Raw genomic sequence first — 18,103 nt, forward strand, 5'->3', positions numbered from 1 at the left:
AGTAATGGCCTCTATCATGCACTAAAAACGTTATTTTATTAACGTAGATAAATATATAGGTATTTCTCTTGACTTTGACTGGGAGGACAGCCGAGGGGTCACCCGGAACTTCCCCTCTTTCCGAGGTAGTGCGCTCCGGGCGGGGCAGCGCAGTCAGGTTGCGACCCAGGTCGACTGTCCTGAGAACAGCGACACCGTGAGCCGGAGATGCTGCCGCCCGTGCTTCGGCGCGCCCTGCTGGCCCGCCCCTGGAGTGGGGCCAGGTGAGTGCCAGCCGGGCCCGGGGACCGACACCCCTGTCTCCTCCTACAGCGAGGAGGACCCCCTTCCCGAACTCCGGCCGGATTGGGGGGAGGAGGGTCTCGCTGCTCTTCCGGCTCCCGAGCTCCGAGAGGAGCCCCCTCCGCCCTCGTCTCGCTCCTCACATGGATCTTTCCAAGGTGCCCACTGCAGGAGTGCTGGCTTCCCCCCGGGCACTTCCGTCTTTAGTACAACACCCTCTCCTTCCCTCCCTCTGGCTCACGCTCAGGACCCACCTCCGGGATTCCCTGAGACTTCTATGTCTCTTCCCCTTTTTCAAGTTTAAGAGTTGGGCCGAGGGATGGGGGGCAATGTTAAAATATGTACACAGATAATAATTTAATTAAAAAAAAAAAAAAAAGAGTTGGGCCGATAAGGGACTCCTTTCTTGTGACATGTGGGATAATGTGTGTGGGGTGCTAGGCACTTGGTGTATATGCTTCGTTGTAAAGACGTGAAGGAGTTAGTTCATTGACGTGCATCCACCGGTGGCAGGCACCTAGGCAATGCCAAGGTATGATCGCGATCCTTGTTATCCCTTTTATTTTAAACTCCTGTGCGGTAGGTATTGTTATTTCCCACTACAGGGGAAGACTTGTAATTTCCGAGTGGGAGTGCAAACCCCCAGGGTGTGGAGTTGGGTTCCTGGACCCTTGCTCACTCAGTGACCAATGTCCCCGGAGCCCCCGCCTGCTGGGGACTGGGTGGGGGAGGTGGGACACAGACCCTGCTCCAGAGGGGCCCACAGTCGGGTGAGGCTGCCCCCGTATTGGACCTGTGTTCGGTGGGTCTGCCTTTCCCAGCTGGGCAGCCGCCTCCTCCTCCCCCCTTGAGTTTTGTTTGCCTGATCTCTAGGACTGTGACCAGCTCTGTCTCCTCTGCTGAGCTAGGCTCTTTCTGAGTTAATCAGTGTCCTGAGGGATGGCACAGGGGCGCCCTGGGCAGGGGTGAGTTTCAACATTGCAGTGTGTCCTCTGTGGTTGGGGATGGGGTAAGGAGGGCACAAGAAGAGGACGAGGGAGAGAAGGGTTCCTCCCGAAAGCCAAGGTGGGATTCGTAGTTGCCACGCCCTGCCCTGCCTTCTGAGACCACCCCTCAGACTGCACACGGAAGTCCCATAGAGGCACAGCGTGACCTCGTTTCTTGAACTTAATTTGTTCCGGAAGTCTGTTCGAGAAGCGATCTGTTCGAAAACTGAGTACTTTTTCCCCAATTAGAAATAATGTAAACTGAATTTATCTATTCCAGAGCCCCAAATGATTTCCTGTTTCAACCTTTCTTTTATACAGCGCATGTCTAATGTACTATTTAATTTATAAATAAACACTGCTCTACTTAAATTTATCCAACCACCCACTACTAGCCTTAAAGGAATCCTCCCAAATCCTGTCACCAGCTAACTGCTTTGACTTTATCCAATCAAACAGCCAAGCTTGGTAATTTCGGTAATTGGTTCTGTTGTCAGTGGCAGGACTTTCTACAGCAAGCGTGCAGACTCACAGCTGGTGGGCCGCTTGCCTAAATAAATGAGGCATGTGGCACGCTGGCCATGGCTTTGACATGCTGGTTCTACAGCTTTTGTTTGTGTGTTAATCCTGACCTGAGGATATTTTTTCCCATTTATTTTTACTTTTTTTTTTTTTTTTTTTTTTTTAGAGAAAATGAAAGGGAGGGAGCAGGAGAGAGAGAGAGGAACATTGATTGGTTGCCTCCCACATGTGCCCCAGGGCTGGGGAAGGAACCTGCAACCCTTCAATATGGGCTTAAGCTCTACTACTGAGCCACACCGGCCAGGGCTCTGCAGCATTTTTCACAGGCAGGCCCATACTCAGAAGTGCACTAAGCCCCCCCCCCCCCCCAGCCACGTGCATTTGTTTATTTGAGGTGACTGGTGAATGCACAGATTTACTAAGCCTATTCAGTCTAACTTTAAAATTATAATTCATGTAGAAAACTTTCTGTGAAAAATTTTAATTTTAATTATACAGATGTGTCTATGTAAGTGAAAATAGGTTAACTGAATAATTTGTCAATTTTTTTAAAAGAGATAAATAGTTTTTTTTGTTTTTGTTTTTTGTTTTTAATATATTTTTTTATTGATTTTTTACAGAGAGAAAGGGAGAGAGATAGAGAGCTAGAAACGTTGATGAGAGAGAAATACTGACCAACTGCCTCTTGCACACCCCCTAACGGGGATGTGCCCGCAACCAATGTACATGCCCCTGACCGGAATCAAACCTGGGACCTTTCAGTCCGCAGACCGACACTCTACCACTGAGCCAAACCGGTTTCTGCTATTTGTCAATTTTTTAACGTACACATTCAGAGAACCTACTTTAACATGTAATGGACTTTCGGCTGTAACAGATGCCGCCTCGCCCAAATTAATCTGTTTTATCGAGGTTTTACTGTTCATAATACATTTGTAGGGTGGATTCAATGAGATAATCACTCAGCAGGGTGCCAGGCATGTTGTTAGTGCTTCATAAATGCTCTTTGATGTTTCCGGGGCAATAAAGTACGATATCATCCCGCTGGAGGTGCCCCTCCCTCCTGGACCTGCTCTGGGCCCCACACAGTCCACTTGCACAGCCGGCCGCTTATCTCTGTGATAAGGAGGATTAACCTAATCAGGGCCCAGATAACAGCAGCGGAAGCCCGGGTGCTGAGTGAAGCTAGCGTAATCTCCCTTCTGCTCTTCTTCTTGGCCTGGCCACCTGGGCCTCAGCCTCTGGGGAGCCCCTGGACCTGCGCCAGCCCCCGGTGCCAGCAGTGCGCATGGCCTGGGAGTCCGGTCCTGGGGCCTGGTGTCTGCTCTGACATTGCTTGTGCATTATTTTCTTTTTTTAAAAAATAATCTTTATTGATTTCAGAGAGGAAGGGAGAGGGAAAGAAATGGAAACAATGAGAGAGAAACACTGATTGGCTGCCTCCTGCACATCCCCCTTGGGTAAGGTGACAAGATCACCCCGCTTTTGGCGGGATAGTCCTGGTTTTTAACAATTTGTCCTGCGTCCCATGGTGTTTTAAAAAAGTCCCAATTTTTGGAAAGACTTTTTAAAAACGCTGCGGGACACGGGACATGGGACAAATTGTTAAAAATGGAGACTGTCCCGCCAAAAGCAGGATGATCTGGTCACCTTACCCTTGGGGATCAAGCCAACAACCCAGGCATGTGCCCTTGACCAGAATCGAACCTGGGACCCTTCAGTCCGCAGACTGATGTTTTATCCACTGAGCCAAACCAGCTAGGGTGCGTTAATTGTTTTCAGAGGTATTTCTCAGGTGCTAACCCCTGGCTGGGCCATGTGTCCACTGGCAAATGGAATGGACACAGGCCGGCCCAGCGGAGCTTACGGCCTGGGGTGAGCGCCGTAATGAGGGTTGTCATGGGTGCTGTTCTGGGATCAAGTTTGCCTCATGGGGACACGCTCTCCATGCACACACTGAGATATGCTTTTGCACCTCTGGATTTCAACTCCAAACACGTGGGGTTTGCATGATTACTCTCACTTCCTAGTGTAGAAACAGGCTCAGAGGAAGCAGCTCACGAGCCCAAGGACACACTGCAGGCCTGGGACTTGAACTTGGATTTTGCACCCCAAGGCCTGTCTCGCCTTCCCCCCGTTCTATAGTTGCTCTGGATCTCAGGATTCCGGGCCAGCCCAGGCTCCCCTGTTGAAGACTGGTCTGTGGAGGTCTCTGCTGACCGCCACCTCTCCCTGCCCTTCATCCAGCTGACCTGCCACCTCTCCCTGTCCTTCATCCAGGCTTCGGTGGAAACACGCCTCCTCCCTGAAGGTGGCCAACGAGCCCATCTTGGCGTTCACCAAGGGCAGCCCCGAGCGAGAGGCACTGCAGAAGGTAAGGTGCAGGGCGTGGGAGACAGCCCCACAGCCCAGGGTGCTCTCTGAGCTGAGCCATTCCCCCTCCTGCCCCTGCTCCCAGCCCCGGGTCTGGGGAGGCGGTGGGCCCAGAGCCTGAGAGAGGCAGGGAGCAGCCGGGTGGCCTCGGTGCCGGTCAGGAGTCATATGCTCACACACCTTACATGCTCTCCCATTAATTGCTAGCATTTTAAAACAGAGTCCACATACATGTCAGGTGCAGTTTTTGAATCTTTTTTTTTTTTTTTTTTTAAATATATCTTATTGATTTTTTACAGAGAGGAAGGGAGAGAGATAGAGAGCTAGAAACGTCGGAGGGAGAGAAACATCGACCAGCTGCCTCTTGCACACCCTCTACTGCGGATGTGCCCACAACCAATGAACATGCTCCCGACCGGAATCAAACCTGGGACCTTTCAGTCCGCAGGCCGACGCTCTATCCACTGAGCCAAACCGGTTTCGGCAGTTTTTGAATCTTTTTAACAGGGAAGCCTGTCCATACTGGCCTCGCCTTCCTGCGTGACAGGAAGTGACCGAGGAGGGGCTGCATCCTGTCCCGCCAGGGAGCACACGCTCTGCGGCCACAGCCCCGCCGGCCGCCTCTTTGGTTCTGCTTCTGTGTCGGGTTCTAGGTGGGAGAAGGGGAAGGAAGTGCCCGTCTGCCGTCTTGTCCCCTCCTCAGGCCTTGAAGGACCTGAAGGGCCGGACGGAAGCCATCCCGTGCGTGGTGGGGGACGAGGAGGTGTGGACCTCGGACGTGCAGTACCAGGTGTCGGTGAGTCCAATGGGTGGGCAGGGCCGGGCCCCTCCCTGAACCTGGGGCCCTCGGGCAGCACTCGGAGAGGGGAAGTCAGCTTACATGGCACCTCCCTCCTGGGCAGTGACCTCACTCTTCTCTCCTTTCAGCCCTTCAACCATGGACACAAGGTGGCCAAGTTTTGCTATGCAGACAAGGTGAGTCCCTGGCAACTTTGGGGTTGGGGTGCTGCCCCTCTTCTGTCCTCCTGGTTTCAGACTTGGAGGTGGACATCAGACCCTGCTTCCCTCTGGCACGGGGGGTGGGGTATAGATGGGACAGCTGGGAGTGGGAGTCCTGGATGGGTGCCTTTAAAGGGCCAGGCATGCCAGGGTTAACTTGAGCCTCGTGGGAGCTACCTTGATCCAGGCTGGGCTTGCTCTTGCCATGGAGCAGACCCTGATATGGGGTGGGTGGGGGCGGTGGATTCTGGAGAGCTGGGGCAGGGAGATTGGAGACATCATGGATGGTAAGTCGGACGCCATTGGTATCAGGGAGAGGGGCTGGGGTTACCTGTGGCTCGGGGTCTAGGAGCAAGCATCACGTGGCAGTGAGGCAGGTGGCATTGGGGGTGCCGGCAGCAGGTGTACGTCTCAGGTTGTGGCTCTGATCTAGCCAGGACAAGCCCAGGGCCCTGACCTTGAGGGCTGGTGGCTCTAGGTAGTGGGTTCAGGGGCCCCAGCCCCAGGATTAAGGTGAGGCCCTGACGAGGCCACAGGAGAACGTGGTCTAACAGCTGAGGGGCTCAGTGCCAGGTGCTGGCATGCGGACCCCGCTGGCAGGTCAGATTCCTCCAGACTGGCAGCAGGTCAGGTTCCGCGCCTGGGGTGGCCTGTGGCAGTGGGACACAGTAGACACCGGGGAGGGGACGCTGAGGGCTCAGGGAGCAGGGCCTTCCCGGGGTGGAGTGTGACCTCCAGACCTCTCCTCCCTCGCTCACCCCTGGGCCCTTCTGGCCACAGAAGAAGCCCCCAGCCTTGTCCTCTTCCTAGGCCCTGCTCAACAAGGCCATTGAGGCCGCCCTGGCCGCCAGGAAGGAGTGGGACCTGAAGCCCGTCGCAGACCGGGCCCAGATCTTCCTGAAGGCGGCAGACATGCTGAGCGGGCCGCGCAGGGCAGAGGTCCTTGCCAAGACCATGGTGGGACAGGTGAGGTGCCTGCGGCGCAGTGGGGGTTGGAGTGGGAGGCAGTTGCACCCCTTTCAATTCGGCAGTCATCAGTTCTGGGTGCCTAGACCTGCTCTGCTGGCTGGAGACTCAGAGACGTCCTCGAGGGACAAGGCCTAGGAGAAGGGACACCCAGAATGGTGGACAAGGTGGACTGTGCTGAACCTGCGTGTCCGACCACGGAAATGTCCCTTCCCCTCCTCTGCCCGCACCCTGGCAGGCCTTTGCCGTGCTTTGCCTGAGTGACCGTCGCCCTGTGCAGTCCTCTGGGCTCGGTGGGACCCTGCACCCTCAGGTTTTCCCGACACCCCAGCAGGCTGCTCAGGCTTACACCCCACTGAGAGGCACACCCAGATCCTGAGCCCAGCCCCCAGGGCCCCGCATTCCCACCTCTCTCCAGCTCGCCAGTTGCTGCCCTTCCCGCCAGGCTGTCCGCCTGTGGTGATGCCAGTCTGGACCTGGTGACATTCCTGGGCACCATGGCGCCCCCTATCCCCGCCTCTGCCTGGTGTCTCCTCTCTTCTGTGCCCCGTGAACTATTACCTATCAACGGCCGGCCCGGATAGCACCTCCACTGTGAGGCTTCCAGAACCTTCTCTGTCCAAACGGCTCAGCCTGCCCCCTAGCATGCTGTTCATTTGTCAGTTACAGCCCAGTTCGCAGTGGGGTGGAATGACTTCCTATGTGTCTGTTGCCCCTTTACAAGCTTTTTGGGGACAGTGATCACGTGTTCTCGTTAGTTCTCCCTCTTTCTGGGCCTTGCGTCATGTCTTCCTGGATAAAGGTTTTTTGAGTGAGTGCATTTGAGCCAGAGCGTGGCTGAGGAGGGAGAAAGCGTTAATTTCACCATCCACAGGAAGGAGCCTTTAGGGGTTGGTCAGCCCAGCGCTCTTCCTGCAGTGAGAGCTCCCCCTGCTGCACAGATCGGTATGGCAGCTCCACACCCTGCCAAGTGTCCCAATTTTCTCAGTGGCCCCTGGGGTGGGTATCACACTTCGAGTGTCCCAGGTGAGCCACACCCGGCCAGGAAGAGACACACAGAAAGTTGTGAGAAGCGCAATGGCCGAGCAGAGCAGCTGGCAGTGTCTTCACTTCCTTGGCTCCATGTCCGGCAGGGCGAGCAGCTGCCAGTGACCCTGTGTGCCGAGGTGGGAAAGGCCCATTTTTGCTGCCCACAGTCCTTTCCCCGCGGCTCACATCCACCATCGGGAAGGACAGACGGTCTAAGAAGGAAACGTTTGCGGTCACAAGGCCTCCTGGTTCTAGCCCAGCTCGCCTAGCGAGGGCACGTATTTACCCTGCGGCAGGAGTCACCGTGGCCCAGGGCCCCACGTCAGGGCCAGCGGAGGCAGCTCTGCCACTGCTGACCCCCGGCCTTCCCTCCTCGCAGGGTAAGACGGTGATCCAAGCGGAGATCGACGCGGCGGCCGAGCTGATCGACTTCTTCCGATTCAACGCCAAGTTCGCCGTGGAGCTGGAGGGGGAGCAGCCCATCAGCGTGGCGCCCAGCACCAACAGCGTGGTGTACCGGGGGCTGGAGGTACCGCAGGGCCAGGGTGCACGCACACGGGGGCTGCTGGAAGCCTTGAGCTTGGCCTCACCACCTCCTCTGTCTCCAGGGCTTCGTGGCGGCCATCTCCCCTTTCAACTTCACTGCGATCGGTGGCAACCTGGCGGGAGCGCCGGCCTTGATGGTGAGATACGGGCCGCGGGCAGGGGTGGCGGGAGCTCTGCACCATTCCCATCTCGAGCCCCTGAGGTCCCAGCCCCAGCCACGGCGAAGCACAGCGGGTGGAGTGCGTGTGGGGCCGTGGGAAGGCTTTGGGGTCAGAGGCTGGTTTGGGTCCTGGCTTGCCCTGCTCTAGGTGACCCCATTAAGACTCCACTCTGCTCTGAGGCGGTTTGCTCATCTGCAAAGTGGCAGCAATAGGAAAGCCTGTGTCCAGGGCTGTGAGGAGCGAGTGAGACGGCCACGTGACACCCCGAACGCCAGGCAGGTCTGGCCCTGTGCAGGCCAGTCTGTGGTGATGATAGTGATGGTGATGATTAGCTCACCATTGAATGCTTGCTGTGTGCTGGTAACTTAGTTGTCATGGTCGTATGGGTAGCTTTTTTTTTTAATCCTCACCCAAGAAAAATTTTTCCATTTTTTTTTTTTTAGAGAGAGTAGAGGGGAGGGAGGGGAGAGAGAGAGAAACATCAATGTGAGTGAGATACATCTATTGTTTGCTTCTTGCACCCGCCCTGACCAGGGCCAGGGATTGAACCTGCAACCCTTTAGTCCACAGGCCAACACTCTAACCACTGAGCCAAACTCCACTTAGTTTTTTAAAAAGTGTTTTTATTGATTTTCAGAGAGAGAGAGGAAGGGAGAGGGATAGAGAAATAGAAACATTATCGATCGGCTGCCTCCTGCATGCCCCCCTCTGGGTATGGAGCCCGCAACCCAGGCATGTGCCCTGCCTGGGAATCGAGCCGGTGACCTCTTGGTTCCTGGGTCAGTGCTCAACCACTGAGCCAAACTGGTCAGGGCTCCACTTAGTTGTAAAGAGTGAAGCTGACCATCGTCCTCATGAGCTTCCGTCCGATGGGCAGACAGGGCCCTGCCTTCGGAGGGCCTGGGTGTCTGGGAGTCGCAGCAAGAGGGCTCACAGTCGTCGGGGGCCTGGGCCCAGGCAGGAAGGCTGGGTGATCCGGAGAATGCTCATGCACACGGCCATCCCCGTGCCTCTGCCCATAGACAGATGCGCACACGCGCACACGCGCACACGCCCACGTGCTCTCACCGGGACACGTGCAGAGAGAGCCTTGTGTGCACTTGCTCAGCCACACCCGTGAGCACCCAGCAACTCAGAAACGCCCAGAACAGAGCTGCCCCGGGGTGCAGGCGGGACCAGCCCGTGCAGGCTTCTGGAGGAAGGGCGCCTGGGCTGGGGTGGGGTTGGCAAGGGCTGTTGGAGCACATGCGTGGCACCTGGCGGGGTGGGCGGGCAGGGGACATCCTGGCCTGCACAGGGGCCTGTGGTCCAGGGGAGGGATGACCCGGCTGCAGGGTGGGAGGAGTCAGGCTGGTGGCCCCAGCCTGTGTCATCCTTGTGCCTCCCGAGCAGGGCAACGTGGTCCTTTGGAAGCCCAGCGACACGGCCATGCTGGCCAGCTACGCCGTCTACCGCATCCTCCGGGAGGCCGGCCTGCCCCCCAACGTCATCCAGTTTGTGCCGGCTGACGGGCCCACCTTTGGGGACACTATTACCAGCTCCGAGCACCTGTGCGGCATCAACTTCACAGGCAGCGTGCCGTAAGTGCCTGGGAGGGAGGTGGGCGTGGGGGGGGGTGGGGGCGGGAATAGGATGCTTCAGGGAAGTTCGCCTTTCACCTCTCCAGAGCTGGGCTGTGAGGAGCCGATGAGACGGGCACGTGACGCCGTCTGCCGCTGTCCCTACTCACTTGCTGTGCTGCTGTAGGGGAGCCACTTCCCCTCTCTGGGCCTCCGTGTCCTCACTGTCCCAGTGAGGGCGCTGCTGCTCTGCACACAAGTCTCTCCATATGAGACAGGACGACAGGGCCTGCACCCGGGGGGGAGACCGTGGGAATGGAGAAAGCAGCAGGCAGATTCGATCGCCTGTCTGTGGGGTCGGGGTGGCGGGTCAGCAGGAACCTCCAGGCTCGGGGCAGGAGGCATCGCTCACAAAGTGGCACCCAGAAGGCCCAGCAGTGGAGGGTGAGGGCAAAGAGGAGTCACATGTTGGTTACTTTGAGTTTGGGGTGCCCACGGGCCACCTGGCTAGAGATGTCAGGGTCAGCCCTGGGGTCCTCCGGCTCCCCCACGCTCCTCCCTCCTGGGCTAGCCGGGTGGCACGGCGGCGTTAGAATTGCTGAGGAGGCCGTTTCCAGAGGCTGCTCTGCCAGCGCAGCCCCGCGGGGCCCTGCCTGCTAGCGGGCGGAGCAGGCTCGGCCCCCATTTGCCATGCTCTGATGAGCAGAGGCTTAAAGGTGGGAGAGTCATAAATTAGTATTAGCTACTGTGTCGCCGGCTCCCTGGTGATTAGCATTTTTATTGTTTTGTGGCGCTGGGGTTGGTCACACTCGGAGCCTGGGGAGGAGGCGCCCGGGGAGGAGGCGCCCGGGGAGGAGGTGCCCAGGGAGGAGGCCGGGCCTACGCTTCCTCTCCCAGGATCCTCCTCAGTTTGGCCTCTGGAGCCTGGGTTCTGGGCAAGAGCGCCCCATGCAGATAGTGACAGTGTCCGGCCCCAACGGGGCACGTGCGGTGTGCTGGCACTGTCCTACCACTGGACTCATTAGAGTGAGTCACAGAACAGCCCTGCCGTGGGACTGTTGCCTCCAGTTCCCCATTCTCATCCGGAATAGATGAGAATTTGAGGCTCAGAGAGGATAAGTAATGAGTGATAGGTCACACAGCCAGGGGTGTCTTGAGTTAGAGCTTGAACCCAGTACTTCCTCCCCCTCCCTGGGCTTCTCTGCACCATCTTGCCGCCAAGGCTCCCCTTGCTGCCTCCCTGTAGCCTGGGGTGCTCCCCATTTCTAGCTGCCACCACCTACTGGGTCCCTGCTTGCCTCCCAGGTTACTGACCCTGGCGTTCGTTCCTCACTGGGCTTTTCAGCCCCACCCATCTCGACATTCACCCTCAGATACCCGAGCTGGCTCCCTAATCCCCACTTTGTCCTCTGATTTCAGCACCTTTAAAAACCTGTGGAAGCAGGTAGCCCAGAACCTGGACCGCTATCGCACCTTCCCACGCCTGGCCGGAGGTAAAGGCCCCTCCCCCTGCCCCCTCCCCCATGGCTCCAGGGAGCCTTCCTCTCCTGGCCATCATGAAAGAGGAGGAAAGCCATAGGTGGGGTAGTGCTGCAGGATGAGCCCTGGGGGGGCCATAGGTGCGGAATCCTGCTCTGGCAGGCACGGGGGTGTGCAGAGCACTTGTGCCTCAGGATGCATTTTTCATTCATTCATTCATTCATTCATTCATGCCTCAGTCATTCAGCAGTTTAAGTGCCATGAATAGGGAAGGAGCCCTGGCAGCTGACATGGGTGGGTCCCTCTCCTCTTGCGGGGGGGGGGGGGGGGGGGGTGTTAGGGGAAAGCTTAAAGAAAGCTGTGCCACCTCTGGGAGGGGAGTGGGGCCTAGGATCCTGCTATCATTGTATTGGGCAGCACCCTGGCCCTGGCCTCAGTTACTTCATCTGTATAATGGGGGAGTTGGTCCTGATGACCCCTGATGCCCTTCATCCTTGGGCGTCAGTTTTTTCATCCGTAGAGTGGGAGGATAGGCCTGGCTCATCGGTGTCTGGGATGCTGTCCCGCTCTCACTCTGTGCCTCTCCTGCTCTCATCCTGGTGTGAGGGGCTGATCACAGGGCCCCGTGGACAGGTGTAGGCAGTGTGGTGGGCCCCTGAGCTGGCCGGAGGAGCCCGCTCCTTCATTCGTTCCCCGCCCTGGCCCCTGTAGAGTGCGGTGGGAAGAACTTCCACTTCGTGCACCGCTCGGCGGACGTGGACAGCGTGGTGAGCGGGACCCTGCGCTCGGCCTTCGAGTACAGCGGCCAGAAGTGCTCGGCCTGCTCCCGCCTCTACGTGCCGCACTCGCTGTGGCCTCAGATCAAAAAGCGGCTGCTGGAGGAGCACAGCAGGATCAAAGTGGGCGATGTGAGTGCTGCCTCCGCCCCTGCCTCGGCCCAGCGGGGGGCTGATGGGATTGGAGGTCCCGTGGGTGGGCTGGGTGTGCGGGAGGGGCCTGCCTTTGTCGGGGTCCGTGGCAGCTCAGTCTCCTGTGGTGTCTCCCCTGCCTGCAGCCTGCAGAAGATTTCGGGACCTTCTTCTCCGCAGTGATCGATGCCAAGGTACGGGCTGGAATCCAGTTGCTCCAGGGGGGCTGAGCCTGGACTGGGTGGAAGAGGGAGGAAGAGAGATAAGGGGCCTAAATGGGGGACAGCCCCGCCCCACTGCTTCCGGGAAGACAGCCAGATTGCCACCCTGCCTCCAGCTTGGTGAAGGGCAGAATCCTCCAACCAGAGAACTCGCCTCCTGCACACCCTGCAGCCAAGCTCAAAGCCCCTTTAAGTGCATGTTCATACACAGAGATGCAATTAGGCCTGCATACTTGTGTGCGTAAACCTAAGTGTGCACGCATGAACACGTTCATGTGTAGGCATGCATGTCTGCTTTCCACAGAAATGCATACACATCCATACATGCACATCTCCATACATGAACAAATCCACCCATGTGTGTGCATGCAAAGATATTCATATTCAAAGGCAGCCCGGCTCTTTGTTAAAGTGCAAAGAATATCTTTGTGTTTAGAGGCACATGTGTAGGTCTTCATGGATAAACATGTGCATGTTACAGGCATACATATAAGGGTGGGCAAAAGTAGGTTTATAGTTGTAACGTAAGTAATACAATAATTAATCGATAATACAAGAATAAACTATGATTCCTGTACTCATAATTGTAAACCTACTACTGCCCATTGTGTATATTTATGTGCTTTAACAAAGGAACATGGTCATTCATATGCCCGAGTACATGTGTGCCATGTGTGTTTGGTTATATTTATTTTATTTTATTTATTTATTTTTAATATATTTTATTATTTTTTACAGAGAGGAAGGGAGAGGGATAGAGAGTTAGAAACATCGATGAGAGAGAAACATCGATCAGCTGCCTCTTGCACACCCCCTCCTGGGGATGTGCCCGCAACCAAGGTACATGCCCTTGACTGGAATCGAACCCGGGACGCTTGAGTCTGCAGGCTGATGCTCTATCCACTGAGCCAAACCGGCCAGGGCTGTTTGGTTATATTTATATGTGAATATATACCTGTAGTTCTAACACACACAAGCATTCATGTCTGCCCTTGTCTCCGCCATGGCTCATCCAGATACTCAGGGCCCTCCCCTCCCCCTTTCAGAATTTGGGTCCTTCTGGAACAGGTGTGTGGGGTGAGTGTATTGCAGGGCTGCTGCTGGGAATGGTCCCCTAGCCGGTCTCTGACCCCCTTCCTCCCTGCCCGCCCTGCAGTCCTTTGGTCGCATCAAAAAGTGGCTGGAGCACGCCCGCTCCTCGCCCAGCCTCACCGTCCTGGCGGGCGGCAAGTGTGACGACTCTGTGGGCTACTTCGTGGAGCCCTGCATTGTGGAGAGCAAGGACCCTCAGGAGGCCATCATGAAGGAGGTGACTGGGCCGGGTGGCTGGGAGCACCAGAGGACAGCCTCCCACTCAGCACAGCGCACACACCGGCCCTTGTCCGTGGTCTTCTCGGGGCGTAACCCAATTACAGTGAGGACAGAAGGCCCTAGACAGCGAATATCACACCCAGTGAGAGCAGAGCCAGGCCTTGAGCTCAGGCCTCCTGACCCAAACCCAGTGCTGGCCTGACAGCCTGGCCATTGTTGTAGCACTCCCATTGCCCACGCCCCACATCAATCTCCTCATCTGACATTGGCTCTTGATTGAAGTGAGGGCTATATTATCAGTCCCATTTTACAGATGAGAAACTGAGGCCCCGGGAGATCAAGACACCTGGGTGGCAGCAGGGACAGTATATTGTAGGGCAGTTCCTGGACCAGCTGTTCCCAGAAGCCTACCGTTTCCATGGCTTGGGCCTGTGCCTCTGCGGGTGTGGGTTTGGCTGGCAGGGGCCCAGAAGTGTCCTTGGACCTTTTGCCACGGTGGGATGTGTGACAGGGCAGGATCTGGGCACGGTTCTGTCTTGGAGGGAATCCAGAGGGACACTGCGTAGGCCTGGCCCTTCTTGCAGGGGCTGAGGTGTGGACTGGGGCCTGGGGACCGGGTCTGGGAAGAGTGGCAGAGGCCAGAGCAGGCTGGGAAGCCTCAGGGCACTGGTCCAGGCTGACACTGACCTTGGACTTCTCTCCCAGGAGATCTTCGGGCCCGTGCTGACCGTGTATGTCTACCCAGATGACAAGTACAGGGAGACATTGCAGCTGGTGGACAGCACTACCAGCTACGGCCTCACGGGGGCAGTGTTCGCCCAGGATAAGTGAGTGGCCACAGCCCCTCTGCTCTCAGTCTGGTGTCCTGTCCGCACCCTGGACACTGCCCTCCTGGACATGGGTCGTAGTAATAATGGCGCCCCTTGCTTTCTGTCCACTCCCCTCACCTCAGCCCTGGCTGGCAGGCAGGCCTCCCAAGCACAGGGACCCAGAGGCAGCCCGGTCTTTGTTACAGTGCTGGTCCTGGGCCCCATCTCGAATTTGGATCTAGGATGGGCCTGGGAATGGGAGCTTTTGCCCAGCTCCCCGACTGAGGGGCCCCGCTACTTGAGGTCATCGTCTCAGCTGCAGAGGGACATGCGCTCAGGCCAGGTGCATTGCTCATCCTTCAGAGGCAGGATTTGAACCAGTGCCATGGTATTCATCCTGAGGCTTTGCTTTTTCCCGCCTCCATGGCTCCCCTTGCCTGCCTCTAGAGGGAGGGGATGGAGGTGGGAGTGGAACCTGAGGGGCAGGCTGGGGGCTTGGGGGTTCCCCAGTTCCCGAGGTCCAGAATGGGCCACTCCCTTGAGTGTGTGCTCAGTCCTTGCAGGAGCCACTCAGGGCCGTGAAACCCCCTTTTCAGAGGGGAAGCTGAGGCTCAGACCCTGAGTCACGTGCCCAAGGGCCCACAGCTGGCGGCTGGCCCAGCACTGCCCCAGGCTGGGCCTAGTGCTCTCCGGGATAGCCAGCCTGGGCTGGGGGTGGAGGCTGCCCCTGGGCTGGAGCGGTGGGTGAGCCGGCTGCCCTGCCTTGTAGGAACGTTGTCCGGGAGGCCACCGAGATGCTGAGGAACGCTGCCGGCAACTTCTACATCAACGACAAGTCCACTGGCTCGGTGGTGGGCCAGCAGCCCTTTGGGGGAGCCAGAGCCTCCGGTGAGTGGGTCCCCGTTTCCAGAGGGGAGCCACGTTTCTATGGGAGACTTGAGAGCCTTCATTCAAGGGCGTTAACAGCACTGTACTCGCCCCGAGTCCTTTCAGCAACCTCGTGAGCCAGGGTGCTAAATTCTCCCCATTTTACAGAGGAGGAAACTGAGGCACGGGTGGTGAAGTGACTCGCTCAAGGGCACATGGCCAGGAAGTGGTGGAGCTGGCATTGGACCCAGCTCTTGCAGCCTGTACCACCATGGTCCAGGTCACTTTGGTCCAACTCCCTCCTATTTAGAAGTGGGGAAACTGAGGCTCAGATTGGGCTGGTGACTTGCTAAGATCCCAGCTGCCTAGTGGCAGAGCTGGTGCTCTCCACAGTTCCCCCCTGCCCCTCCCCTGCCTCCGAGGAACCCCGGGCAGGTGGGGCACATGGACCCCCGGAGTGTCTAACTCACAGTTCTGGCCCCACCCAGCCTCCCGCTAAGGGTGCTCCTCGCTGGTGCGCTTAGGGAACTGGCCCTGTGAGCACATTCTGTTTGAGTTTAAGTGCCGGTGCCCCATTCATCCCGTCAGCTCCTCCCCATGCCTTGCCCTCCTGCCCAGCGCTGTTGTGTCTCTTTCCCACAGGAACCAATGACAAGCCCGGGGGGCCCCACTACATCCTGCGGTGGACATCGCCCCAGGTCATCAAGGAGACCCACAAGCCTCTGGGGGACTGGCGCTACTCGTACATGCAGTGAGCCCGCTCGGCGCCTGTCTGTCCGTCCGGGCGACTGACCTCGGTGCGCTGGCCCACCCAGCCCCCCACCGGCCCGTTTCCTGGCCTGTCCCACATCTCGGGTCAGGCGCCCAGCCCTGGTTTGATCCTGCTGGGAAGGGACAGGAGAACTGCTGCTCATCCCATCAGCCCTCCTAGGAAGGACATCTCAGAGCTGACCTCGGTGCCGGCTGGCTCGCCATCTTTTCTCTTTCTGCTGCACTGTGGCCCAGTGGCTTAGCCGGGCTGGGGAACATCTGGCCCAAGGGCTATTATAAGGCCCACAAAATCATTTGGTCTGGCCCTGCCAAGGCATTAGGAGGGAGTTAATTAAATGTTTGACCAATGATAGCAGGCTAGTTATTAAGGTGATAATTTTGTATGGCCCACGAATGATGTTATAAATATCCACATGGCCCTGGGCAGAGAAAAGGTTCCCCACCCCCGGTTTAGGGACTTGGGGAATGACAGCGGGGCAGCTCCTGACCCCTTGTGGGAAAGGAGGCAGCTCTGGGCCCCCTGGCAACCTCATTACCCCCAGGGGCTCCTGGCCTTGGCCCTGGCCGCTCCAGGGCTGCAGGAGTGGGTGTACCAGGGTGGTCTGCAGGGTGCCAGGGCACTAGCCGACCTTGCCCTCTCAGTCTGGGTCATCCTCCTTTCACACTAGCTCTTTGCCCAGCCACATGAGCCAGTGCGTGCCTGTGCCTGACCTTAAGCCTTAGCTGTCCGTGTGCCTTTCTCCAGGGCTCCTGCACACCCATGTGACTCCTGGCTGTCTCCATGTGGTGAGGCTGGGGGCCGCTGGAGGCTGCCTGCCAAGATGTGGGGCAGGCTGGGCCTTCCTGTTGGGGCTGGGATTCGGAAACCGGATGGGCCCCGCCTCCAGGACAGCCGCCCTCAGCTCCGTGGGGCTGGTTTCCCTGCGGGAGCTCGCACAGACCCAGGTAGCTGTTGCTCCCACTATCCCAGCCCCCTGAGGCCTGCCCTGGGTCCCCGCCCTTCCAGGGCCTGGCATTGCCCATAGAATCTTCTTTGCATGCGAGTGGCTTGGCGTGGACCGGCCCTCGGGGGGCCTGTTCTTTGTGTGATGCAGCCCATTATGGACTCAGCCAGGTTGGGTTCTGAGCGGCCAGGGATGTGTAAGGGGTGACTTGGGAGAGCACTTTTTAAGGAGCCGTAAGTGCTGGGCCCTCCTCAGGACAGCTGTCAGGGCACCCCACAGGGCAGGGTGGCCATTGCCCAAGTGCCATGACCTCACCCTGGGCGAGTGGTCCAGGGCGAGTGCTGATGCCGCCTGGCAGGGTGCGGATTCTGCACTGTTTCCCACAAGGCACCGGGTCAGGAGGCTGGTGAGTGGGGTGGAGATGTTTCTGGTTTTGCTGACTTTACACTGTGAGGCGCCATGGGACTTGCCCTGACATCCACCCAATAAAACACCTGTTACTTCATCAAATCGGTCTTTCCGGTGGGGGTGGGGGTGGGGGTGGAGGGACAGCTTCTAAGTCTGAGGGCATTGCCAGAGTGTCATTAGGTGTCAGGAGCGCAGTGCCCTCTGGTGGAAGGAAGGGCAGGCACTGATATATGGGAAAACCTGCTGCGGGTGGTGGGAGCTCCGGAGCCAAATGGGCTGGGTTCAAATCCCAGCTCCAAAAAGCTGTGCCACCTCTCTGACCTTCTGTCTCTTCATCTGTAAAACGGGAAAAATAATATATGTATACCCACACAGAGGTGGTCATGAGAATTAAATGAGTTACCAATGTAAGTGTTTAGAACAATGCCGGACACAGAATTCATGATTCGCCAATGTTACCCATTTACCATTGTTGTAACAATCACTGTTATGTGCTGTGATGCGTTTACATGCCTGTATATTTTAGTTAAATGTCATTCTAGATGTTTCTGTGAAGGTGTTCAGTGGACTGAGTAAAGCAGATTACCCTCCATCATGGGGGTGGGCCTCATCCAGTCAGTTGAAGGCCTTAACAGAAAAAAGACCGAGCTGCCTTGAACAAGAAGGAATTCTGCCAGGAGACTGCCTGTGGACTCAATCACAACTCCTCCAGGTCTCGGGGCTGCCAGCCTGCTGGCAGGATTTGGATTTCCTGACCCCACAATCTGTGAGCCAGTTCCTTACAATAAACCGGTGCCTCTCTGTGCCTCCGTTCGGTCCTGTTTGTCTGGAGAACCGAGAAGAACGTGCCGGGGTCTTTGTTTCTCCCACGCGCCTGCGGAAGCAGGTGCTGCCATGCCGCGTTCTGCAGACAGGACAGTGCAGGAAGGTGAGGGGATTGCCCTGGGCGTGGCATCACTGGA

General features: G+C 57.3%; 1 protein-coding gene across 1 annotated transcript; it reads left to right on the forward strand.

Moving 5' to 3' along the window:
* Positions 1–145: 145 nt before the first annotated feature.
* On the forward strand, positions 146–17,946 carry ALDH4A1 (aldehyde dehydrogenase 4 family member A1). Its single transcript, XM_084875249.1, has 15 exons — positions 146–263; positions 4,071–4,164; positions 4,867–4,959; positions 5,091–5,138; positions 5,973–6,128; positions 7,537–7,686; positions 7,766–7,840; positions 9,257–9,444; positions 10,843–10,916; positions 11,614–11,810; positions 11,957–12,004; positions 13,188–13,340; positions 14,048–14,169; positions 14,921–15,039; positions 15,661–17,946. Exons 1-15 carry the CDS (start codon positions 208–210, stop codon positions 15,771–15,773), a joined length of 1,686 nt encoding a protein of 561 aa, XP_084731375.1. The 5' UTR covers positions 146–207; the 3' UTR covers positions 15,774–17,946.
* The last annotated feature ends 157 nt before the right edge of the window (positions 17,947–18,103 follow it).

Source organism: Pipistrellus hanaki, assembly GCF_964339955.1.
Source record: "Pipistrellus hanaki genome assembly, chromosome: 2".
NCBI classification, from domain to species: Eukaryota; Metazoa; Chordata; class Mammalia; order Chiroptera; family Vespertilionidae; genus Pipistrellus; species Pipistrellus hanaki.

Coding starts and splice junctions, on each gene's coding strand:
- ALDH4A1 (XM_084875249.1), top strand. CDS start 208: ATGCTGCCGCCCGTGCTTCGGCGCGCCCTGCTGGCCCGCCCCTGGAGT. Junction 4,960..5,090: donor ACGTGCAGTACCAGGTGTCG/GTGAGTCCAATG, acceptor CTCTCCTTTCAG/CCCTTCAACCATGGACACAA. Junction 7,841..9,256: donor CGGGAGCGCCGGCCTTGATG/GTGAGATACGGG, acceptor CCTCCCGAGCAG/GGCAACGTGGTCCTTTGGAA.